Raw genomic sequence first — 27215 nt, 5'->3', positions numbered from 1 at the left:
TAAGTTGCACTAATTTACGTGAACTCTTCTATCCTTCTGTATTATTCAACCTTATAATTCACTGATGACCTGCAGTAAAACTAGAATCAGACAGCTACAGACAAGATGCACTCTAAATCTTCTGCAAAGAATTAATATATACATTTTGAAAATATTCAGCGGAAAGTGAAATGAAATGAATAAGTAAAATAATAAATAAATGAAATATAATTATACAGAGCGATAAATAAACAAATATATAAAGATGATCAGAGAAATGCATCCACCCATCATCACCTCAGTTCTTTGTGTTCAATGAACTCTTGATGTAATTCTCTGTTCTCCTTAGTTTTTGTTGAATTTTCTTTATACAAAGCAGTTAATTTCTCATTACATTAACTGACTGCCATGTTTGCTCTTAAAGAGTAATGAAAAATTCCGATGTAAGTTTTGACAACGTAATGAGACACCACCGACAGTAAATGGAGCGTTCGAGCTCAGTTCTCGATTTGATAATTGCGTTTCCACATCGTGAATTATTACAGAAGTGAAGCAGCGACTGCTGTGTTGTTATGCTGTTACTGGTCTGTCGTCAAAGCTTACTCAGATAATGCCATGCAATCATTGGTCAATCAATCAAATTTGCTCAGATTAGCAAATTCAGGTACTGGCTAAGACAGGTTTACTTACAATGGAAAATCGAAGTTGACGTACGCTGAGGAATGCTGTTCTACTTGATTATTTGCAAGAATACATTTACTGAAAATGGCAGACCATTCATAGTTTACTCAGATTGATAGATCAAAGTTTACTCTATATGGCGAATCAAAATATATTCAGAGTGGCGAATCGAAATTTCCTCGGTTATTTTCAAATCAGTATTTACACAAAATTACAAAAATCAGTGTTTTTTAAGCAGAGGTTAAACTTGCCAAGGGCAACAAAAAGTGAAAAAAAGGCCCACTGGATTGCCAGTTCCCTTAAAGAAATGAGTTATCCAAAAGTCAGTGTCAAATGTCTTGAAACTTCCCTCTCAAAAGAAGTCAAGTCGTAGAAAGATGGAAATACAGAAGTTAACTGAATATAACATTAACGTTTAATTAGAAAGCGCCATGCTGTTACTGGTTACCTGTCATAGTTTACTGAAATGAAACAATAAATATCCTGCTAATATTAGCGATACAGTAGAGTTCATTCCTGATGAATGAATGGGAAACGGAATAGATCCTTTGATACCTTTACTTGGAACAGTCGTGCCTCCGTGCAGCCTCTGTGTTCCGCGCCCGGGCAGGGATGTAATTGATAAGCAGCAGTTGTGACAGGGAGAAATTGTCAAACTTACTCTGCACCTGGGAAGAGACTGAGAGAGAGAGAGAGAGAGAGAGAGAGAGAGAGAGATGGAAGGAATATTACAGAATGCACCTTCAGTTTATATTCATTCTCTCTCTCTCTCTCTCTCTCTCTCTCTCTCTCTCTCTCTCTCTCTCTCTCTCTCTCTCTCTCTCTCTCTCTCATCACCCTCTTTTCTCCATTTGCCCCTTGATCTTTCCCTTCCCTCCCCCTTTATCTCCGTCCTTTCCATCCTTACCTCCCTCCATCCATCCCTCCTAGCATCTCTCGTCCCAGACTGTCTTCCCTTTCTTCCCTCCTTTCCTCTCAATGTCTCTCCTTTCCTCCTGTTTCTTCCTTCCTGTTCTACACTCCCCATTCTCTCATCCTTCCTGCTTCTTCCCTTTTTTCGTGACTTCTTTAACTTCTGAGTTTTTCTCCCTTGCTGTCTTTCCTCCCTTTCCTCCTTCCTTCTTTTCCTCCTTCCTTCTTTTCCTCCTATTCTTCCTCTCTCTTGTTCTACCATCTTCTTCCACTCTTATATTCCCTCTTTTTTCATTTCCTAATCTCATTTAAGCTTTGCTTCCACCACTACCACTACCACTACCACTACTACTACCACTACTACTACTACTACTACTACTACTACTACTACTACTACTACTACTACTACTACTACTACTACTACTACTACTACTACTAACAACAGCAGCAACAACAACAACAACAAGAGCGACAATACATAACTGCAAGGACAGGGAAACTCGTTTGTTGTGTGTGTGTGTGTGTGTGTGTGTGTGTGTGTGTGTGTGTGTGTGTGTGTGTGTGTGTGTGTGTGTGTGTGTATTTTCGTGAGTGCGTGCTTGTCTTGTATTTAGATGCCTAGGTCTTTGTCTTTATTTGTTGCCCTGCCCGACTGTGTGTGTGTGTGTGTGTGTGTGTGTGTGTGTGTGTGTGTGTGTGTGTGTGTGTGTGTGTGTGTGTGTGTGTGTGTGTGTGTGTGTGTGTGTGTGTGTGTGTGAAGCGCGCGTGTCACTGAATCTGTCGCTTATATTTCCTTTTAGTTGTTTGTCTTACTGTCTGTCTATCTTTGTTTGTCTCTCTATCTGCATGTCTCTCTGTCCGTCTGCCTGTATGTATATATGTATGTATGTATGTATATTTTAATCTGTTGCTTATGATTGTTATTTGTGTGTGATTCTCTCTCTCTCTCTCTCTCTCTCTCTCTCTCTCTCTCTCTCTCTCTCTCTCTCTCTCTCTCTCTCTCTCTCTCTCTCTCTCTCTCTCTCTCTCTCTCTCTCTCTCTCTCTCTCTCTCTCTCTCTCTCTCTCTCTCTCTCTCTCTCTCTCTCTCTCTCTCTCTCTCTCTCTCTCTCTCTCTCTCTCTCTCTCTCTCTCTCTCTCTCTCTCTCTCTCACCAACAAATCAAGATACATAGAGAGGCGAGAAGTTTGACGGCATCTGTTATGTGTGTGTGTGTGTGTGTGTGTGTGGCTGGCTGGCAGGGTGGCTGGGTGGCTGGGTGGGAAATGGGCGAGATTTGGGCGGGAAATAAGGTTTGGAATCGTGCGGGATTGGATTAGTATTAGGGCGGGTTGGGCGGGTTTTATTGGGCATTGCTCGTGCTAGATGGTCACTAAATGTTTGCCTCGCCTGCCGCCGCCTGAACGCCAGTCTTCATCTACATAAGCTGTAATGAAAGGCTGTTTTAATTCCCGCTGCACCAACTCCACGCCACCGCCACTGCTGCTGTTGTTCATGATGCCACTATTGCTGCTGTTGGTGTTAGTTGTGTTGGTCTAGCCTGCCTGCGTTTGAGAGTTACATGTACACTCATACATACAGGCATACACATAGACCGAATATAAAAGCTTACCAAACGCACAAAGGCTAAAAACTTGCTAATGATACTCGCTTCTTGACAAAAACCGTAACATAAATATCAGGTGAATTCAGAGAAATGCACGTGAGAAAATTAATTGCGTGTTTTCTCTCTTTCCTTGAGCTTATTCATGTGTGTGTGTGTGTGTGTGTGTGTGTGTGTGTGTGTGTGTGTGTGTGTGTGTGTGTGTGTGTGTGTGTGTGTGTGTGTGCCTTTGATGAATGTGTTTACTGACTTGTAATTCTATACTATTCCTGGGTCAGTGACGAGGTGGGCTACGCTTTGCCTTTAGTTATGGGGTTTGTTTTGGTTCCCGCTCCTCTGCCGTTTTGTGTTTCTTATTAATGCTGTTTTTCTGTGATTGTTTTACTGCAATGCTCTGCTTCTCATTATTATCATACTTATTGTCATTGTTGTTATTATTATTATTATTATTAGGGGTGGTGGTAACAGTAGCAGTAGTAGTATCAGTAGTAGTAATAGTGGAAATATTAGTAGAAGTAATAAAAGTAATAGTAGTCATAGTAGTAGTAGTAGTAGTAACGGTAGTAGCAACATTAGTAGTAATAGTAGTAATAATAGTAGTACAATACTAATAGTAGTAGTAGTAGTAGGAGGAGGAGGAGGAGGAGGAGGAGGAGGAGGAGGAGGAGGAGGAGGAGGAGGAGGAGGAGGAGGAGGAGGAGTAGTAGTAGTAGTAGTAGTAGTAGTAGGAGTAGGAGTAGGAGTAGTAGTAACAGTAGTATTATTTGTAGTAGTAGTGATAGTAGTAGTAGTAGTCGTAGTCGTAATCGTAGTCGTAGTAGTAGTAGTAGTAGTAGTAGTAGTAGTAGTAGTAGTAGTAGTAGTAGTAGTAGTACTCGTAGTAGTAGTAGTAGTACTCTTAGTAGTAGTAGTAGTAGTAGTAGTAGTAGTAGTACTCTTAGTAGTAGTAGTCGTCGTAGTCGTAGTAGTAGTAGTAGTAGTCGTAGTAATAGTGGTAATAGTAGTAGAAGTAGTAGTAGTAGTAGTACTCGTAGTAGTAGTAGTCGTCGTAGTAGTAGTAGTCGTAGTAATAGTGGTAATAGTAGTAGTAGTCGTAGTAATAGTAGTAGTACACAAGAACATAAGAAAAGAGGGAAGGTGCAAGAGGCCGCCAGGTCTATACGAGGCAGTCCCAGTGTGTTTAAGCTACGTAATTCTATCTATCATCCCCATCCATGAACTTGTCTAACCTTCTTCTAAAGCTCCCTATTGACTCAGCCCTGACTACATGACCACTGAGACCGTTCCACTCATCAACCACTCCGTTTGTATACCAGTTTCTTCGCATTTCTTTCCTAAACCTGAATTTTTCAAGTTGAAGTAGTGGTATCATCATTATTGTCAATCCTTCCTTATTGTTTTCTTTATTTTTCTTTTTTTCTTTTTATCAGGTTATTTTTTTCGTCCCTCTTTACTTTTCCTCCGTTTTCTTCTTTCTTGTATATTTTCTATTTCATGTCATTTTAATCTTTTAGTGTTTACTTTCCTCCACACGTTTGCTCTCTCTCTCTCTCTCTCTCTCTCTCTCTCTCTCTCTCTCTCTCTCTCTCTCTCTCTCTCTCTCTCTCTCTCTCTCTCAGTCTCTGACGAGACAGCCAGACGTTACCCTACGGAACGAGCCCAGAGCTCATTATTTCCGATCTTCGGATAGGCCTGAGACCAGGCACACACACACACAGGGTCAACAAGGTCACAACTCCTCGATTTACATCCCGTACCTACTCTCTCAGGATTGGCTGTGTTATCAATTTTGAAATGGTTTATAACATCCTCTTTCCATCATCGTGAGTAAAGAGAGAGAGAGAGAGAGAGAGAGAGAGAGAGAGAGAGAGAGAGAGAGAGTGTGTGTGTGTGTGTGTGTGTGTGTGAGTGTATGTGTGTGTGTGTGTGTGTGTGTGTGTGTGTGTGTGTGTGTGTGTGTGTGTGTGTGTGTGTGTTTGACTGTTTGTTTGATCTGCTGCAGTCTCTGACGAGACAGCCAGACGTTACCCTACGGAACGAGCCCAGAGCTCATTATTTCCGATCTTCGGATAGGCCTGAGACCAGGCACACACCACACACCGGGTCAACAAGGTCACAACTCCTCGATTTACATCCCGTACCTACTCACTGCTAGGTGAACAGGGGCTACACGTGAAAGGAGACACACCCAAATATCTCCACCTGGCCGGGGAATCGAACCCCGGTCCTCTGTGTGTGTGTGTGTGTGTGTGTGTGTGTGTGTGTGTGTGTGTGTGTGTGTGTGTGTGTGTGTGTGTGTGTGTGTGTATTTAATGTTTTGTTGTATAGTTATTGAATTCTATGTATTTAATCCTTTTTTATATATGTGTATTTCTTTCTTACTTTCTCCTCCTCCTCCTCCTCCTCCTCCTCCTCCTCCTCCTCCTCCTCCTCCTCCTCCTCAACCTCCTCCTCCTCCTCCTTTTCTTCCTCCTCCTCCTCCCTCTCTTTCTCCTCTTCCTCCTCTCCTTTCTTCTCCTCCTCCTTTCTCCTCCTCCTCCTCCTCCTCCTCCTCCTCCTCCTCCTCCTCCTCCTCCTCCTCCTCCTCCTCCTCCTCCTCCTCCTTTTCATTTTTTTCTTTTTTTTAGCGATAGTAGTAGTTACGCTAGATTCTCTTTTTCTTAGCGATACTAGTAGTTACATTAGTACTCTTATTCCCATCTTTCCTGTATAAATTTCCCCGATTGTCCTTCTCAGCAATTGATGCGTATTTTTCTTGTTATTTATTGCCGGGTGACGCCAGGGCGAGTGTTGGATGGGGAGGAGCTTCATCTGTTCTATCCTTGCCTCTTACTAAGTATATAGCTTATGTAGATGTAGTATAGGAAACGAGTGACCTCGTCATAGGTCGCAAGGCCTCCTGTTGTCTTTCCCATGTATTCCTCCTCCTCCTCCTCCTCCTCCTCCTCCTCCTCCTCCTCCTCCTCCTCCTCCTCCTCCTCCTCCTCCTCTTTCTGCTCCTCCTCCCACTCTCCCCTTTCTGGCCACAACAGGAAAAAATGTGAGAAAAACGGAAAGTAAAGAAAGGAAATCAGTAAAGTTTCGCACAAACTTTTCACGAAAACGAAAGGAAGAAAACAATGAAAGAAAGAAGAGTTTAAAGGATGGATGAATCCCTCTCGTGTGCGTGTGTTCACCACGGTCGTCTGCTGGTCACCCAGCCAGTCTTCCCCATTACGGAGCGAGCTCAGAGCTCATAGACCGATCTTCGGGTAGGACTGAGACCACAACACACTTCACACACCGGGAAAACGAGGCCACAACCCCTCGAATTACATCCCGTACCTATTTACTGCTAGGTGAACAGGGACAACACATTAAGAAGCTTGCCCATTTGCCTCGCCGCTTACCGGGACTCGAACCAGGGCCTCTCGATTCTGAGTCGAGCGTGCTAACCTCTACACTACGCGGTGTGTGTGTGTGTGTGTGTGTGTGTGTGTGTGTGTGTGTGTGTGTGTGTGTGTGTGTGTTCATTACGTTAAGAATAACTTACGGAGTCTGGAATACAATCTCTCTCTCTCTCTCTCTCTCTCTCTCTCTCTCTCTACAGAATATGAACATAAAATTTTGGTGGCTCAAAACTCATCTAATGGAAATCAGAATTGGTCGATGATGCTAAAATGAATCTCTCCCTTTTCACTTCTCCTCCTCCTCCTCCTCCTCCTCCTCCTCCTCCTCCTCCTCCTCCTCCTCCTCCTCTTCATCCTCCTCCTCATCCTCTTCCTCCTCTTCGCCTCGTTGCATCTTTTGGATCAAGATGTTTCCTTCGTCACACCCAAAGATTCTCTCTCTCTCTCTCTCTCTCTCTCTCTCTCTCTCTCTCTCTCTCTCTCTCTCTCTCTCTCTCTCTCTCTCTCTCTCTCTCTCTCTCTCTCTCTCTCTGCGTACTTATTTTTCTCTAAGTATTCCCTTAAAAACAAAACATTTTCTTTCTAACCTTTCCTGTGCAAAGCGTTTTCTATCTGGTAACAATTCCATTTTCTTTGGTTCGACCGAGGCGCTGAATGTTTTATCGTTTTCATTACCATTACGCCTCTTTGTCCTTGCGTCTTCCTGGATTTTTATATCTATTGTGTCTGCATTTTTTCAACCAAGACGCGCTTCTTTGTTATTTTGAAACGTGTTTTTCATTTATTTATTTTTTGATGGACGATATTTAGTTGTGAAAGATTAAGCAGCTTTAGTTGTGTCAGCATTTTTCAGTTTTTTTTTTTTTTTTTTTTTTTTTTTTTTTTTGTTTAATGATATGCTTGTTATTCAGAGTGTTCCAGAGAGAGAGAGAGAGAGAGAGAGAGAGAGAGAGAGAGAGAGAGAGAGAGAGAGAAGGAGGGAGGGAAGGAGGGAAGGAAGGAGAGAGAGAGAGATTTTGTTACAGTATTATTTTATATGATGAAGAAAATATTTATGTTGTAACCCAAGAGACTGTTTCTGTTCCAATCTTTGCGTCGTGACAAAGACCAGTGTCATATTTTTACCACTCTAGAAGCTGTATGTATGTATTGCTTTTCCCAGAAGAAGCGTGGGGAAGAGCAGCTCCAACAGAATGTGATGCGTTGATGAGGGAAGGGGGGTATGTGGGAAGGGGAAAGAGTGTCTGTTACCTCATAACCTTTCCATTTAAAGAATATATATATCATTATATATATATATATATATATATATATATATATATATATATATATCATTAGGGTTCTCTGTGACAAGCTACGAGGAAAAAAGTCACCAATTTGAGTTTCTGCTGAAGTTTTTCCTTGTTGAGATGATGTAATAGGGAGTGTGGTATTCATTAGGTCTGCTCCTGTCATGGGTCGCCAGAGTGTATTAGTCTTTCCTGTGAAAAATCAAAGAAACATCTGTTGTGTGTTAATCTATATATCTTTTTGCGGTGTTGTTTTAATTCTTTATGTTAAGTGATGTGCATTTTATTCTAAATGTACACACAGAAGAGAGAGAGAGAGAGAGAGAGAGAGAGAGAGAGAGAGAGAGAGAGAGAGAGAGAGAGAGAGAGAGAGAGAGTTTTTTGTAACAGGTATTTTATATTGAGCACTTTCCTAAGCTACATCCATTCCAAGCATGTGTTCGTTCATTACATCCATAAACCTTCTCTCAGGTCACCCTTTCTCTTACCCCTGCCGGACAGATCTATCTTCAGCATCCTCTTCCCCTCACACTCTTGACACGCTAACACCACCTCAGCCGTGCATCTCTACGTGTGTTGCGTCTAAACCTTAAGCTGCACCCTGGAAAGTGATGACAGCTCGTGATAACAGTGTAAGAGGAACAGGGAAGTCATGGGAGGATGGATAGTGCTACATGTGGAAGTCATTTTGTGAAGCGTACACACAGTTACGTACTCGATGATTCAGTTTTCTTCCCTCCATCCGTCGTCCTTTTTTTTTTCTATATCTTTCATCGCAGCTGTGATTGGTTTAAACTGCCTCTTGAGTTTTCTTTCTTCCTCTTTCTGCCCTTCTTCCCCACCCCGATGCTTCTCATTTCTCTCTCTCTCTCTCTCTCTCTCTCTCTCTCTCTCTCTCTCTCTCTCTCTCTCTCTCTCTCTCTCTCTCTCTCTCTCTCTCTCTCTCTCTCTCTCTCTCTCTCTCTCTCTCTCTCTCTCTTAACATTCAGGACAGTATACGGTATAACACACACACACACACACACACACACACACACACACACAGGAAGGCGGTGGCGTAGTGGATCGGGCAGACTTTCCACTCGTAGGTTCGAATCCCACCGCATACCGCGTTGATACTTTGCCATTTTATCAAGTGGTTCAAAGTTACCTACATGTCGCCATGATTCCCAGTTACCCAGGTTCTAGGTGGAGGTGTAATTGCCTTACACCTAAAGGGGGTATCACATTCGCCTGTGATATGTGGAACACGGGCCATGGTTCTTTGTGGGAAACCAGGAACATTATCACACACAAGCTGCCATGTTCTTGCTATACTAGGCAAACGGCCCATCAACTAAGACCAAGCCTAAAATCAAAACAAACCAGAACGAAACCATGCTGATTATATCTCAACCTGTGCATCGTGCTGGAATTGCTCTTGCACTTTCTGTTATTGAAGAAAAGGAAGAAAGGGAAACGAGGGAAGAACCGAGACCGAGAGGTGTACGACGGCAACTTTTGGAGTCTGGGATGGGTTGCCATGAGCCCAAACTATCGACATGATATACATATATTTCATCTTTCTAGATTGATTAAATATTATTTAATATTCCAATATGAAAAAATTATGCACGTTCTTAGTTTGAATGAAAGTGTTTTATTATATATCTTATGTTTATTTTTTCATTGGGATATCATACGGAGAACCGGAATGGATATGAAGCCATCTCAACTTTGCTCCGCTAATCTCGGAAAAGTTCCAGCTATCTGGAGAGGATGTTGCTCGTTCCGCGTATCATAGGCCAATGTGATACCCCTTAAGATGTGCTTGGGTGGTGATATGGGCCCTAATATGGGTACCACTATAAATAAAATTGCCTACACCACTAATGGGTGGAAGCTTAACAGCGCTTTCCATACTCTTCAAGTAAACCTATAGATGCTATAGGCCACAACACACACACACACACACACACACACACACACACACACACACACACACACACACACACACACACACACACACACACCGGTAGCTCAGTGGTTAGAGCGCTGGCTTCACAAGCCAGAGGAACGGGGTTCGATTCCCCGGCTGGGTGGAGATATTTGGGTGTGTCTCCTTTCACGTGTAGCCCCTGTTCACCTAGCAGTGAGTAGGTACTGGATGTAAATCGTGGAGTTGTGACCTTGTTGTTCCGGTGTGTGGTGTGTGCCTGGTCTCAGGCCTATCTGAAGATCGGAAATTCCGTAGGGTAACGTTTGGCTGTCTCGTCAGAGACTGCAGCAGATCAAACAGTGAAACACACACACACACACACACACACACACACACACACACACACACACACACACACACACACACACACAGAACACTCTTACCTTGGAGCACCGGAGGAGTGGTGGTGAGAGGGCAGCATTCCCTTGGGCTTACGGATTAATTAGTTTAGGTTAGGTTAGATTAGGTTACATTACTTTACGCTAGGGTTACCTTACGTTAGGTTACTTTAGATTGTCTTTGGTTACCTTAAGTACAAGAAAATGACCTGCCATTATGATTATAACAAAGTAGTCGTAAATGTCAGGATTTTCAGTCTTAATTTTCAAGAGATCTCAGTTACTAGAGAGAGAGAGAGAGAGAGAGAGAGAGAGAGAGAGAGAGAGAGAGAGAGAATGTTTATATGGAGGTGGGAGGGAGGAGTGAAAAAGAAAGTAGAAACGAGGGAATGAATTGCCGTACATAAAAACAAGGGCCAAGACACACATGTTTTTTCCCCCTTTCTACTTTGCTGTGTCCAGCTGTCACCTTTATCCAAAAATTCATCTCATTTACAGTTCCTAGTTGGCTACGTAAACACTTCCTGATTACTAAATTTATTCCAGACATCGATTACTACTCTTTTTGAATCTCCATTTTCTTATAATACTTTAGGTTAGAACTGCTTTATTAGGGTGGAAATACTATACAATTTTCCTACCCTGATTACGAACCCCTCGAAAGTTTACCTAATCTCTCTTGTATCGCTAGGTGTAGTGAGTAGTTGTGACTGTACATTGGTATTCCTTAAGACTGAGAAGCTAGAATATATAAGATGTTGGATGTGCAGTGACAACATCAACGTCAAACCGACACAGCAAGAGGAAGAATATGAAAGAATTACGTTTTCCAAAAGGTCAGTATGCCAGTCGGTTGCGTTATTCGAGAAAATGATAGGGAATAGTATTAAATTCATATGAAAAAGCGAAAAAAAAAAATCATATTGTGAATCATCAGGAGCCAGACTCAAGGTGCCAGAATGAATGTCATATTATCATCTCATATTCCTTTCCTCCCGTGACTCCCATGATTCTCAGCAACTCCTTATCCTGTTTTCCTCTCATTGGCCAGTGTATTGTGACGTCACGAAGGAGACTCGTAATTGGTGGATTAAAAATAATACTTCAGTCTTGTGCCCTTGATTTATTAGTGAAGCAGTGTGTGTGTGTGTGTAATTCACTGTTTGATCTGCTGCAGTCTCTGACGAGACAGCCAGACGTTACCCTACGAAACGAGCTCAGAGCTCATTATTTCCGATCTTTGGATAAGTCTGAGACCAGGCACACACCACACACCGGGACAACAAGGTCACAACTCCTCGATTTACATCCCGTACCTACTCACTGCTAGGTGAACAGGGGCTACACGTGAAAGGAGACACACCCAAATATCTCCACCCGGCCGGGGAATCGAACCCCGGTCCTCTGGCTTGTGAAGCCAGTGCTCTAACCACTGAGCTACCGGTGTGTGTGTGTGTGTGTGTGTGTGTGTGTGTGTGTGTTATTACAGTAAAATTAGTAAAATAAAAGTGAACTGATAGACAGAGACACGTAGTACAGACAAGAAAATAGTGAAAAAATAGTGTAGAGATATAGACAAAAAGTGACAAAGACAAATGAATATAGAAAAAAAGGATGAGTACATAGACAGCCAGATAGAGAAAAGAAAACAGGCAATAGCACTTTTCCACCGGGCTTCAGTAAAAGTGCTGTAATATTCCTTCCTTCATTCCTGTCTATGCTTGCTTTTCAATTACCATTCTCTTTTGTTCCCTCTCTCACCGTTACTCATCATTTCCTCTGCTCTTTGTTCACTGGCTAACCTTTTGAACTTTACTCTTCACCAGGGATATTATTGCCGTCCTACAAAACTAATTAAAATTCCTTCGATGCATCAATAAGTGTTCGTGAGGACATTCCGGATTGTCCAACACCGGAGAGTGGTGACAATAGTGATAGTTTCGTCTCCTTTCCATAGAATTTTTATGAAGATAGTGTGCATATTAATTTTTTTTATGATGTTAGGTAGTGATAGCTCTTCTTTACATCATCTCGCCTCTTTCCTACAATAATTCCTATGCTGGTTAATGATGATAATTTTCATTTCCTTTCTATAAATTGTCCATACCATAACGCGTTTTCATATTCATTCTGCTTACTATTTGGTGATCATATACAGCTTCAGAAACTTATGTGGTGATTAAAGTAGCGAGAACTGTGGTCAATAATCTTCTGACTTCCATGAACCCTTCCTGATGTCAATAAAGTTGTCTAATCATATCCAAAATTCATGGTAAACAAGCGTCTCAGTACTGAAAGGGTTAATAGTGATGCTTCTCGTGTATTTTAATTTTCACGGAGTTTAATAGTGACGATTCTTTCCTCTATTCCTCTAAGATTTTCGTATATTTCAATAGTGATAATTCTCTTTTTTTTCCTTTAAAATTTCCATGTTTTTTTTCGGCAACAGTTTTCATGTCTTGATTAAATCCATGAAGTTCAGTGGTGATAATCCTCGTCTCCTTTATTTAAGATTTCCAAATGTTCTTTTCCTTACACCTGTTTTATCTCCTTTACACCTCAGTGTTCTCTCTGTCCTCTCCTACGCACCTGTCCTCACGCCAACACACCTGTCCTCCCACACACCTCCCCTCCTATGATCTTTTTTTTCCCCACACGTGCAAAGAATTATAAAGAAATCCTGATCAATTTTAAGTGCTTGAATCTCTCTCTCTCTCTCTCTCTCTCTCTCTCTCTCTCTCTCTCTCTCTCTCTCTGGTTCGGTGATTAAAATACTCATCTTGGAGGTGACCTGGATGGCGATCATTAAAAAAACACACTTGCCTGATTTCTGAAATTGAGAGAATGTTGTGGGCGGGTGAAGACTGAAGAGATGGAGAGCCACATCTGGTGGTGGTGGTGGTGGTGGTTGTGAGGGCTGGGCTGTTGGTGGTGGTGGTCGTCGTCGTCGTCGTGGTCGTGGTCGTGAAAATATTACGAGTACCTTGAAAAATAGAAGCTTAACTCTTTCAATGCTACTCGACACACTGTTCTTGAATAATAAAACTCTAAAGCATGTCCTGTTCCACGGATTTCTTGATGTTACTTACATTGGCTTGAAATAGGAAACTCTCCTTTTTTCATAATTTACCTTTATAGTTGCCTTCAAATGTTCCGTACAGTGTTTTTAGTGTCTAACTGTTGGATATAGCAGCTTTAATGAAGGATTATAACGTGCTTTACCCTGATTTTTCCATGCATTTTTTCCTCACTCAAGTTGTGTGCAATAAGAATTTTTACCTAAGGCGAATTGATAGCTGAGGATGATTTATATAGAGACTGTCACGCATAGGCCTGGAGGTGTCTTGTAGCTTCTCTTATTTTCATGTTATCATATACTTTTAACATCTCATGGCGTTTCAGTGCTAAATGATGGAAAAATAGTAATCATTCAGAAAAAAATCTACACAAAGGTAGAAATTAAGTCATTTGAGAATTTGTTCATTGCATTTTTTGAGTGGTCACATCCGTGTTTATTTAAAGTGTCTCAGTTTGAGAAGAGAGAAAAAAATAACACTTTTAGGTAACTATGATCTAGTGCTGAGATTGAATGCCAATACGTCTTTACTGTCTTAAATAATGTCAGTAAAATGGATTTTTCACCTGCCATAACAATAGTGTGTGTGTGTGTGTGTGTGTTTCACTGTTTGATCTGCTGCAGTCTCTGACGAGACAGCCAGACGTTACCCTACAGAACGAGCTCAGAGCTCATTATTTCCGATCTTGGGATAGGTCTGAGACCAGGCACACACCACACACCGGGACAACAAGGTCACAACTCCTCGATTTACATCCCGTACCTACTCACTGCTAGGTGAACAGGGGCTACACGTGAAAGGAGACACACCCAAATATTTCCACCCGGCCGAGGAATCGAACCCCGGTCATCTGGCTTGTGAAGCCAGCGCTCTAACCACTGAGCTACCGGGCCGTGTGTGTGTGTGTGTGTGTGTGTGTGTGTGTGTGTGTGTGTGTGTGTGTGTGTGTGTGCCCGCGAGTGTGTTAGTGTGCGTTTGCATGTGCGTGTGGGCGCGCATGTCTAAGCGTTAGGAGTCAGGAAGCACCGTGCTGTGACATTATCCTCCCCGTAGCATCCTTATAACATATTGCCTTGCATTCACGTTTCATCTGCTATATCTATTACCCTTATTTTCAAGTCCCCGAACCAGAAGGTAATAACCACTTGTGTTTTGAGAGGCTTGTTAATAACTGCTTTGGTTATTTGTTCTTATTCCATACACGGCTCAACGTAGGAAGTTAGAGGGGAAATAATGTATCGGGGACCTTGCGGCTTTGCTAAGGTTGGCAATAGTAAATGCTAAGAGCCGTGGTTCTGTAAGATGTGTTGTGTGCATTTGAAGGTAAAGGTTGTCTGCGCATGGAGAGTGGAAAAAGTGTGTGTGTGTGTGTGTGTGTGTGTGTGTGTGTGTGTGTGTGTGTGTGTGTGTGTGTGTGTGTGTGTGTGTGTGTGTGTGTGTGTGTGTGTTTCATCAGGTCATACGAGTTTGTTACTGAATATTTAAAATAGAAAAAAAAAAAACATTAATCCATTTACTTATGTGAGAGTCTGGTGGTTGATTATTACATTCACCGATAGATGGCCTGATCTCAGAATGTGACTTGGCCAGGTAAAAACACAACAAACATTTATTTTCCACATGTCAGTTAAAATAAGAAAAACAAATTTCTACAAACAAATCAAACTAGATACATCACATCAGGTATTTCACCTCAGACAAATGTAGATTAAAAACACAAATAAAAGGTTCGTCTTTACATCACTCAAGAATAACAATAATATATTTTCACACAAGTCTGTTAAAAGACCAACAAACATTTTGTCTCACACAACTCAACGTTACACACACAACAAACACCAATTAAAGGTGAATACACCACAACTAACTTTTCTTGTCCATCAAATTGAAGTGAAAGACATCAGGAAATACTACACCACAAAGAAATATTGCTCCAGACTTATACACAACAACAAAAAATAAACATTAAATTTCCATCACATTTCCATCACAAATTGAAGATACAAACCTACAATTCAACAATAAACGTACATAAAATTTGTCAACACAAGACAACATTAACAGGTACAATCCATCACAGTAACGTGTCTGTTCTGTTTGCCTGGAAGGAACAAATTAATCAGGTATTGATTGATTGATTGATTGATGACACACACACACACACACACACACACACACACACACACACACACACACACACACACACACACACACACACACACACACACACACACACACACACACACACACACACACACACACACACACACACACACACACACACACACACACACACACACACACACACACACACACGGGTGGAGATATTTGGTGTGTCTCCTTTCACCCCTGTTCACCTAGCACGCATCGAGGAGTTGTGCACGCACGCACGCACGCACGCACGCACGCACGCACTGTCTCACGCACACACACACACACACACACACACACACACACACACACACACACGATAAGTGAATAATTAGCGGCTAGGATTCACATTAAAATCTCGTAAATCATATGAAGATTATTGAGTAAGTAATTTACCGCTGCCTGTTGACGAGACGATCTACTTGCAGAAAAATATATCACAGGAGGAGGAGGAGGAGGAGGAGGAGGTGGTGGTAGGAAGGAGGAAGACTGAAGACGGTAGAAAATAAAACGGTAAATTAGAAAGGAGGAGAATTTAGGAGGATAGTAGAGAGATAGACAGAGAGACAGAGACAGACAGACATATACAGACAATAAAGGTAAACGAAAACATGAAGGAAAAGGAAAAATTAATAAAGGTTCTGAGAAAAATACAGAGGTGGAAAACATGGAGGAGGAGGAGGAGGAGGAGGAAGATGAATAATTATTGTGGATATGTACGCTGTCTTGTCTCATGGTGGATCGGGGAGGTGTAGTTGGACGGGAAGGGAGGGAGAGGGAAGATGGCGGGAGGAGGAGGGGGAGGAGGGAGGAAGACAGGAATTAGGAACGGGGGAGAGGGAGGAGAAGGCTCACGGGAAGGGAAGGGGACAGGACGGGATTGGAGGAATAACCAGGAAAGCGGCAGGAGAGCGGGAGGGTTTGTTTTTCGTTGTATTTCCGGTTTCAGGAGAGCCAGACCTCAATGTGTCGTGTTAATTATGTCTTGCCAGTGATAGGGAGGAGGAGGAGGAGGAGGAGGAGGAGGAGGAGTAGGCAGAGGAGGAAGAGAAGGAGAAGGAGGATGGAGGATGGAGGAAGGGAGCAGGTGAGGTAAAACAAGGGAAGGGAAAGAATGCGAATTAAAAGATTATTAAAACACTGTAGAGACTGGAGGAGGAGAAGGAAGGTGAGGAGAAAGAGTAGAAGGAAAGATGAGAAGTGAAACGAACTGACAATGAAAAAGAAATGTAAAGGAAATAAATAGATAAAAAGTAAAAAAAAAAAAAGAAAAGAATGTAGAACAGCAGTAAGAAATAAGGAAGGATGAAGGATTGAAACAGAAGGATGATGAGGAGGAAAAAAAATAAAATTTTCCATTAGGCGCCGCGACAGTTTAGGTCATATGGCACCGCTAGGGTTAACGGGAGAACGCTACATCACCTAAAAGGCGACTAGGTTTGGCAAAGATTCGAGCACGAGCCGCCTTAACCAATTACGCCACCCAGCCCGAGGAGGTAAGGTAAGGTAAGGGTAAAAGCAAAAGATACAGATTATGAAAATGAATGGAAGGGAAGGAATAGGAAAGAATGAAAATGAATTATTGGAGAGGAGCAGTGGAAGGTGAAGAGGAAGGAAGAAGGATGAAAATAAGAGGAAGAGAAGGAAGAGCAAGAATCTGAAGAGGAAAAGTTGGAAAAGGAGACAGATTGATAAGAGGAAATTGAATATGTAAAAACTGGAGTAGCAGGGCAGAGGAGGGTGCGACAAGGTGACCTGTTGCTAAAAATATTGTGTTTCTTGTGTCCTTACGATGGTGTGAAGTGAAGGAAATTGAGTTGCTTCCTGTGTATCCTGTTCCCATTGAGTAGACTGATAGATTGCTGGTGAGAAGACGAGGAAAAATGGCTGGTTTATTTATTTTGTATTTTTGTTCGTTTTATCTTTATTTTGTTATTACTACTATTGATATTGAGATGACAAAAGAAATGACTTTTTTCTTTTTTCTCTTGCAAATAACTCGATTATCAGTGTGACATGAGGATATACTGAGAAGTTTTCCTCCCTTTTTATTATTTTTTTTCCTTTTTTTATTTTTTTTCATGTATTCATCACTATTGACAATGAGGAGCCTTCATCTTTACTATCAAACATCACTCACTTTATATCAAGGTAGCGAAGATGTCGAGTTTGGAACTTTGCGTTATTTAACTACGTAACATTCATTCCTGTCGTTGATGTCTGCCTATGGTCTGCCATGGCTTGCTGTTCCTTAGCTAGCGCTTTAAGTAAAGACAAAACACCTCTATCAAGTGCTGGATCTTTGTTTTCTTTTCTATCATTATATTTTCCATTTTCTTCCTTCATTTGCCTTCTTTGTTTGTTTGTCCGCCTTTTTTTCTTAAGGATGCTTTAGAGTACATCACTGCCTCACACTGGACAAGTTTTTTCCTGTCTGTTCCCCACTGCCCGCTTAGTGTTAGTGGCGTGGTGATGCAGGTACCACAGTGCAGCTTGCCACATTGGTCTGCTCTAAGGTGAAGGTTGGCGCCACTAGTTATCTATCACTTCGTTCATTATATATTGACTGTTTTCTCTGCAGTGCTCTTCCTTTCACTCTCCTGTCCTCCCTTCTCCCTTCCTTCTATCCTCCCTTCCTTCTTCTATCCCCCCTTCCATCTTCTTTCCTCTCATCTGTCCTTTTGTCCTCCCTTCCGTTCTTCTGTCCTCTCTTCCACCCTCTTGTCCTCTCCTTTACTCTCATGTTTTCTTTTCTCCCTTCTCTCCTCTCTTCCGTCCTCCTGTCTTCCCGTCCAAGCTTTTGTCCTCCCATCCACCCTTCTGTCCTCCCTTCCGTCCTCTTGTCCTCTCTTCCACCCTCCTGTCCTCCCTCTCACACTCTTGTCTTCTCTTCCATCCTCTTATCCTCCCTCCCACCCTCGTGTTCTCCTCCAGCATTGCTGTCATGCTTCTAAGTTTAACCGAAAAATCGGTGTTATATCTTGAGAGAGGAAACTTGCGATGTTGTCATTGAAAATAGATACTTTTGCCATAAAAAAAAAAATTTTTTGCGTCACGCTGAACATGCAAGCCGGCTGAGCTTCTTGCCTGGAGCTGATTGCAAAGTTTAGTCTTACAAAAAATAAAAAATACAGCCTGTTTTGATTGGCCGGTGTGATACAGGTTTATGTACAGATGATTCAGTTTACACATTCTTTTTTTCATACGAGTTCGGTTGAATATAGTGATTTCAATTTATTTTACGTGATTTTTTCCTTCCTTAGTAATATTTAGGGTTTTACATACGTTTTTTTCCTATTTCTGCTTTATCGAATATTGATATTGATGAAGGAATATAAGCTAAAAGAATAAGGTTCTTTCACTTACCAAATGAATATATTCAAGAGCAAAATAGTATAAGTCAGTCTTTCAAATCCCCTTATCCCATTTTGTAGTAGTTTATTTTGATTTATTTTTTTCACACAATTTTGTAAACACAATGCTTATAAGTCCCTACAATATGTGAACCGAGAGTCAGTCTCCTCTGCTTTTTTGTCTCACAGCGGCAGTTCTGTGACACTAAAAACACACCACCGAAGTCTTTCCTCCTCGGCCTCGTCGCCTCCTCGTGAAATATTGCTTCAGTATTGCACTGAATAGAAAAGCCGTGTAAGAGAAATGCATTTAACAAAGCTCATTACTACTATAAAGCAGCACATCATGATAAAAGACAATAGCGGCGAGTGAAAAGGGAAAAAATTGTAGTGCCGGTTTTTCGTATGTTGTCTGTTATGGAATTATTAAATCGGGTGGGAAATAAGTGATGACTTCCTGAATTATTTTGTGGCATTATCAAGTGAGCGTATGAATGAATTAACACTTCCTGAATACGAGGAGGCGGTCAGACATGCGATGAGTGAGTGAGTGCGCAAATGAGTGAGTGAGTGAGTGAGTGAGTAAGCGAGGGAGGGAAGGAGGGAGGAAGTGGCGGGTTGTGTCTTTCTGCTTGTCTGTAATAGTGACTGCAGCTTCTGTCAGTGGCGATACAGAGAAATTGAAGGGAAATTAAACCAACACATACACGCCCATTTTGAGGCTGATTGTATATAACAGTGCAAAAAAAACATAGGAAAGACAAAATATCATCACACATGCGAACTTATTAGTCTGTTTCTTCGTGTCACTACAAAAAAAAAAAAAAAAAAAAAAACTAACGAACATCAAAACACAATAGTCCTTTACGAGTCTCATAGCAATACAGAGGAATACAAAGAAAGAACAAACGTCAACACACATACAGACACATAAAAAGAAACGCAAAAGAAGAAAAAATAAAACTCATACACTGTTCTGTTATACGCAAACAATAGTATTAAACAAAGACATACAAATATTTTACTAAGAGATACATGTTAGTGAGTACGAAGGTCTCTATACCAAAACACATACGCCACTAGGAGATATTTTCTACTAAGCCACAACATTTGACATGGACATACAGGACGGCAAAATTAAGTTTCCACCACACTCCACTCAACATTCCGTCCAGTCTCCACCTACGTCCGAGTACATTTAAAAAGGTCTTAATTGTTCATGTTAAAGAGAGGTTTCCTTTGGCAGAGGTCACGCATTTTTACATTTGCTCCGTAATTCAGTGAAAGCAAAAGGGCTGACGTGAAACAAAAGTCTGCGTAAACACTTCCGTCAGCTCTTGGACTTAGGCACGCACACTCGTTTCATCTCATTTTGCTTTACGTAGTTTAGTTGTGGTGGAAGTGTGCGGTGTGTGGTTGCCTTGGTTTCACTGGAGTATTGGGAGTCTGAGTGTCTTGTGGCTTCATCTGGTATATTTGGTGTTAATTCGCTCGTACTTATTATCTTATTTTTATTGACGTGTTATAGGATGTTGTTTTTTCCTTTTTTCTCGTTTACTTGTGTTTGTCATTTATTTTGGTAATTAGATACGACGACTTTCTATTTTTGAAGATTACTAGACACACGTGAAGGAATTGGTTCTCAAATTGGGGTAATGGAAACGACTTGACACTAAGGTTTTTACGGTTAAGCCTTTAGGGAGTATTAAAAGGAGATTAGCCATTTACGGATAAGGGTGATAAGTGGAAATAGGTAGGAATGTTTGATATAGGGATTACCACGTGTAGGGATGATGGTTCTCGCAGCTTCTGTATTTTTAATATGTTTATTGACAGGGCTAATAATGAAGTGGCTAGGAAAGTCATGAAGCATACATACAAACAATACACCATACATACAAACAATACACCATACGTACAAACAATACACCATGCACACAAACAATACACCATACATACAAACAATACACCATACACACAAACAATACACCATACATACAAACAATACACCATGCACACAAACAATACACCATACACACAAACAATACACCATGCACACAAACAATACACCATACACACTAACAATACACCACACACACAAACAATACACCATGCACACAAACAATACACCATACATACAAACAATACACCATGCACACAAACAATACACCATACATACAAACAATACACCATGCACACAAACAATACATACACACAAACAATACACCATACACACAAACAATACACCATACATAAAAACAATACACCATGCACACAAACAATACACCATGCACACAAACAATACACCATACACAAACAATACACCATACACACAAACAATACACCATACACACAAACAATACACCATACACACAAACAATACACCATACACACAAACAATACACCATACATACAAACAATACACCATACACAAACAATACACACACACACAAACAATACACATACACACAAACAATACACCATACACAAACAATACACCACACACACAAACAATACACCATACACACAAACAATACACCATGCACACAAACAATACACCACACACACAAACAATACACCATACACACAAACAATACACCATACTGTCGCGACTGAGTCATTGAATATTACTAATGTACAAAACACATCCGACACGTCACCAACAAATGAACAACCCTTACACAACCTTCATATATGTATTTCACCATCATATACTTTTACCTCACAACATTATAATCCTACATCCTTACATTGGTCACGCCTGTATTTTCTCATCTATCAATACCCTATAACTTTTTCTTAACTTTCAATTTTTACCTCAGTCATAACATTATAATCCATTGCCTTTCATTGATCATTCATTTATCTTTTCGTCTATCAACTTATATATAATTCTTCCTAAGCTTCCAATCGGCCGTATTTTACCATGATGGTCCAAATTATACCTCATCTTAGTAATCATGTCCTTAGCTTCACCATTTTGCGGCGCGTCATTCTGGAGCGCGGCGCGTGGCAGACACTGTGACGCTATTTTTGACGCTGAGTGTCGGAGTAATTGATTTTACTTAATGTATAGCAACGTGGTGATATGGCAGCCCGCGTCGGTAATATCATATTGTCGTTAGTATTTTTTACAGAGAGAGAGAGAGAGAGAGAGAGAGAGAGAGAGAGAGACAGACAGACAGACAGACAGACAGACAGACAGCACCATATCAGAGGAAGGTAAAACTATTGTTAACACCATTGTGAAAGCTGTGCAGATCCTAATTAATCAGAAAGACCAGACAATAGAAAAGATGCAAAATCACATTGTTCAACTTGAAAACAAAATTGCAGAATTAGAAAATGAAATTGAAGAAGTGAATCTGTATGAAAGACGGGATACTCTCATTATTAGTGGGCCAAACTTGCCAGTGGAGGAGCAAAATGAAAACACCACAGAAAAAACAATAAGAACAATTAAAGATAACCTCCACATAAATATTGAAAATAAAGACATAAATGTAGCACATAGGCTTGGCTCAAGGAATACCCAAAACTCCATAAGACCAATCATTGTTAAACTGCACAGTAGACAACAGAAATATGACATAATGAGTGCATGTGTAACAGTTAAGCCAAACTTATATATCAATGAAAGCTTGACACCCAAACGCCGGTTACTATTTAAAAAAGTATGGGATATAAGAAAACAACATAGGCAAATCTTTCAACAGTGCTATACACAGGATGGTAGGATTTATGTGAAGCTTCAATTTCTAACCAAAACATGTCATCACTACTGAAGCAGCACTTACAGAGTTTCTAGATAAGTACCCAGCACTGAAAGGAGTAACAACCACTTAGATGTGAAAGTAAATTAATATAACTGCTTGTTTATGTTGAATGGTTTCTCCTACTTTTACTACTAAAATTACTACTGCTACTATTAATAACATCAATAATACTATTGCTGCTGCAACTACTACTACTACTACTACTACTACTACTACTACTACTACTACTACTACTACTACTACTACTACACTAATACTACTACCACCATTGCTATTAATACCACCACTACTACTACTTGCTACTGCTACTACCGCTACCGTTATTATTACTACATTATACTGTTAACACCACTACTACCGCTATTACTGCTGCTACTACAACTACTACTATAATTACTATAGCTAATATTGTTAATACATTAACTTGCACGACTACTACTACTGTTCCTTACACTACTAATCCTCTTACTACTACTACTACTGTTCCTTATACTACTAATCCTCTTACTACTACTACTACTGCTACTACTACTACTCTACAACTACTACTACTACTACTACTACTACTACTACTATAACTACTGCCACCACTATCACTACTACTATTTATAACTGTTGATATTGATTATGTCCCTAATACTACAATGATCACATCATTTGATTTGCCTCTTAAGATGACAATTATTCCATCTGATTCATGAGCCCATCTACTTATTTTCTTTGGCATACCTTAGGAGCCATATATGCTTTGTTGTTCTATCTTTTTTCTATTATTTGCTTGTTTGTTTGTTTGTTCTTTAGTATTACTTTATGGAAAATTTATATAAGTCATTATATGATGATAATCTCATTAATAACACAACTAACACTTTCAATCTAGAATTAAGTCAAATTAAAAAAATTGCAGGACATCAAGACATCAACTGTTTATCTAAGTATTACAACTTTGAAGAATACACTTCAGCTTTAAACCCATTAGCTAACAACTACATCAGTGTTATACATATTAACATTAGATCTTTACAGAAAAACTTTGATATACTAAAGTCTTTTCTAAATTGTTTACCTAAACCACCTGAAGTCATTGCAGTTACAGAAACATGGCTACAGCAAAACACTAAACACCTTTATTGTTTGGAGGGTTATGAGTCATTCCACTTAACGAGGACTGTCAGAGAACACGGAGGGATCACTGTTTTTACTAAAAATCATATGAAAGCAGAACCACTAATGCAATATTCTTTCATTAATGAAAACATTGAAATCTGCACTTCTAAGCTAGAATTAGGGAACACTAAATATATCATTTCAGTAATTTACAGGCCCAACAGCAAACACATAGCTGTCAATGAATTTACTAACATCATGAATGAGTTATTAAATAACGACATATTCAGACATAATAAATCAATCATTATAGGTGACTTCAACATTAACTTACTAGAACACTCATCTCACCTCCCTACCAATTTGTTTCTGAATTCCTTACAATCACTTAATTTTTCCCTCATATATCCAGACCTACAAGATTTCCTGATAGTCCTGCCCTTGGCCAACCTTCACTGTTAGATCACATCTGGACTAATTTCCTACCTCGCTCTCTATCAGGTATCATTCACTTTTCAATATCAGATCACCTTCCTATATTCATAAATATCAACATTGAACCCTTTCCAAATACTAAACATAAAATAACATACAGAGTTATCAATGCCAATAATAATAACAAATTTACAAGTGAATTAGAAGGCATAAACTGGGAAGAACTACTTGTCCTGCCAAATACAAATGAAAATTTTAACCTTTTCCACAATATAGTTAATGAATGTTACAATAAATGCTTTCCTATCAAAACCAAATTTATAACAGCTAAAAGACTTCATAATGCATGGTTATCTAGTGGAATACTTAACTCAATCAAACATAAATGTAAATTATTTAAAATGTATAAATTAGGAATAGTTTCACATCATATTTTTAAACAGTACAGAAATCAGCTCACTCAAGTTGTTCGATCTGCCAAAACTAACTATTATCGCCAAATCTTCATAAACTTTAAAAATAATACGAAGAAAATTTGGCAAGCAATAAATGAACTAAAGGTAACTTTCAAAATAAAGACACAATTAAGACATTGCAATATGATAATAAAGTACTAAGTGATCCTTTAGACATCTCACATGCCTTCAGTAATTATTTTTCTAAAATTGCACCTGATCTGGAGAGCAAACTTCCTCACTCAAATAAAAATCCATTAGATTACCTCAAAGAAAATTATCCAAATTCCATGGTAGTTCCCATTATCACTACATATGAAATGAATTCAGTAATTAAGTCTCTTAAAAACAAAACCTCTGATATAAATGATATATCGGCTACCATCATCAAAAGTAACTCTAGTCTTTTATCAATCCCTTTAACAATACTTTTAATCAGTCTGTAACAAATGGAATTTTCCTGACAAGTTGAAAACCGCAAAATTACTCCCATTTATAAATCTGGCCCTCATGATGACCCCAAAAATTATAGACCAATTTCTCAACTTACAATATTTTCCAAAATATTTGAGACATTAATGAAAAACATTTAATTAATTACTTAGAACACAAAAATATTCTTAATCCTTCGCAGTATGGTTTTAGACAAAATTGTAGCACTTTTAAAGCATTGAATAAATTTTCTAATGACATATTTACAGCTATTGACAAGAAGTTTTCTGTTTTATCAGTATTCATTGATTTTGCTAAGGCATTTGACACAATAAACCATAAAATTCTCCTTAATAAAATGCACCACTATGGAATTCGCGGCCCTATTTTTCATGGTTTACAGATTACTTAACAAACAGACGTCAATACACTTCCTTTAGTTATGCAAAATCATCTTCAACCTTAATTACTCTCGGTGTACCACAAGGTAGTGTGCTTGGACCTCTATTATTTCTCCTCTACATCAATGATATTTCTGATATTTTTTCTGACTCTAAAAGCATCTTATTTGCCGATGATATGACAGTTTATCTAATAGGAACAGATCCGAATCAACTTGTTTTTAGTGCTAACAATGAACTTAAAAAATTATATCAATGGTGCCTTTGCAATAGGCTCACAATAAACACTGACAAAACTTACTTTATGCTATTCACTGGTAAAACTATGCTGGATTTACCTAATGTACAAATAAATAACAGAATAATTACTAAAATCGATAAATTCAAGTTCCTTGGTGTTACTTATGATAGCTCTTTAAATTTTAAGTACCATATAGATAATATTACACTAAAAATATCGAGACATATTGCATTACTTTATCAAATCAGAGATTTTATGCCACCGTATGTCCTAAAATCCATCTACTTTGCTCACATTCACACATTGCTAACATACTGTAACCCTATTTGGTCCACTACTTACCCTACATTCCTAACTCCTTTAAAATTACAGCTCAAGAAAGTTGTCAGAATTATAACTAACAGCACCTACCTTGAACACACTGACCCTCTTTTCAAACAGACCAAACTTTTAAAACTTAATGATATAACAAAGCTTGCTATAGCCACACACATGTATAACAATAAACATTATATTCATAGCATTCTTCCATCACATGATTATAGTACGCGCCACCGTGATCATCTTACTTTACCAATACACCGCCTTTCTAAGTTTCAGCATTCAACTAATTATCTAGGACCTGTTATATGGAATACTATTCCTCGCAAAATTCAAGAAGCATCATCTCTCAATGCATTTAAAACAATGCTAAAAAAACATATCTTGTCTAGCTACTAATTTATGTTCTGCTAAATCATATGTACCAAGTGTTGTTCTAATTTTACTATTGATGATTTGTAAAATATACATTGTGTCAGTTAGTTGTGATTGTCATTATTATTATTATTATTATTATTATTATTATTATTATTATTATTATTATTATTACTATTATTATTATTATCATTATCATTTTTATTGTTATTATTGATTATATTAGTTATTATTTGTTGTTATGAACATTATTATTATCTATACTATTGCTATTATTATCAATAATATTAATATTATTATTATTATCATTATTATTATTATTATTATTATTATTATTATTATTATTATTATTATTATTATTATTATTATCACTATTATTATTACTATTATTATTATTGTTATCATTTTATTTTCATTATGATTATTATTACCATTAATATTATTAGTATTATTATTATTATTATTATTATTATTATTATTATTATTATTAATTATTACTATTATTATTATTATTTAAATTCACTTCGGAAAAAACATTTCGTTCGTTGTAGCTAACGTTTTAGTTACTATTATTATAAAAATAGTTCTTATTCCACCAGTCAGTATAATCTATTTATACTCTGATAAGTACTTGCCTGAAAAGTTCTACTTTATATAGGCTAGCTTGGTTTAACTGTAAAGATTTGATATACTCATATATACCAGTATGTAAAATGACTTGGCTGTAAATAAATGTTTCAAATGTTTCACAGTACTTCTTATCGTATTTCTGTCGTATCTTTTTTATATTAATTTTCCTATGATTTATTTTTACCATTCAGAGATTAAGATTGTTATACTATATATAGTCGTTGTCTTATTATTATTATGAATTTTGCATGACAGTAAAAGATTTTTATACCTTTTTGTCGTTTTTCATCATC

General features: G+C 39.0%; 1 protein-coding gene across 1 annotated transcript in view; it reads right to left on the bottom strand.

Annotated features, from left to right (window-relative positions):
• Nucleotides 1–2932: 2932 nt before the first annotated feature.
• Nucleotides 2933–27215, bottom strand: part of LOC123512199 — a 63789-nt gene continuing 39506 nt past the window's right edge. The window contains exon 3 of the mRNA XM_045268442.1: nucleotides 2933–3083. Within this exon, the coding sequence (XP_045124377.1) occupies nucleotides 2933–3083 (151 nt within the window). The remainder of the gene's footprint in view (nucleotides 3084–27215) is intronic.

Source organism: Portunus trituberculatus, chromosome 33 (genome assembly GCF_017591435.1).
Source record: "Portunus trituberculatus isolate SZX2019 chromosome 33, ASM1759143v1, whole genome shotgun sequence".
In the NCBI taxonomy this organism is placed as follows: domain Eukaryota; kingdom Metazoa; phylum Arthropoda; class Malacostraca; order Decapoda; family Portunidae; genus Portunus; species Portunus trituberculatus.
This window is presented reverse-complemented; position numbering and strand designations above follow the sequence as displayed.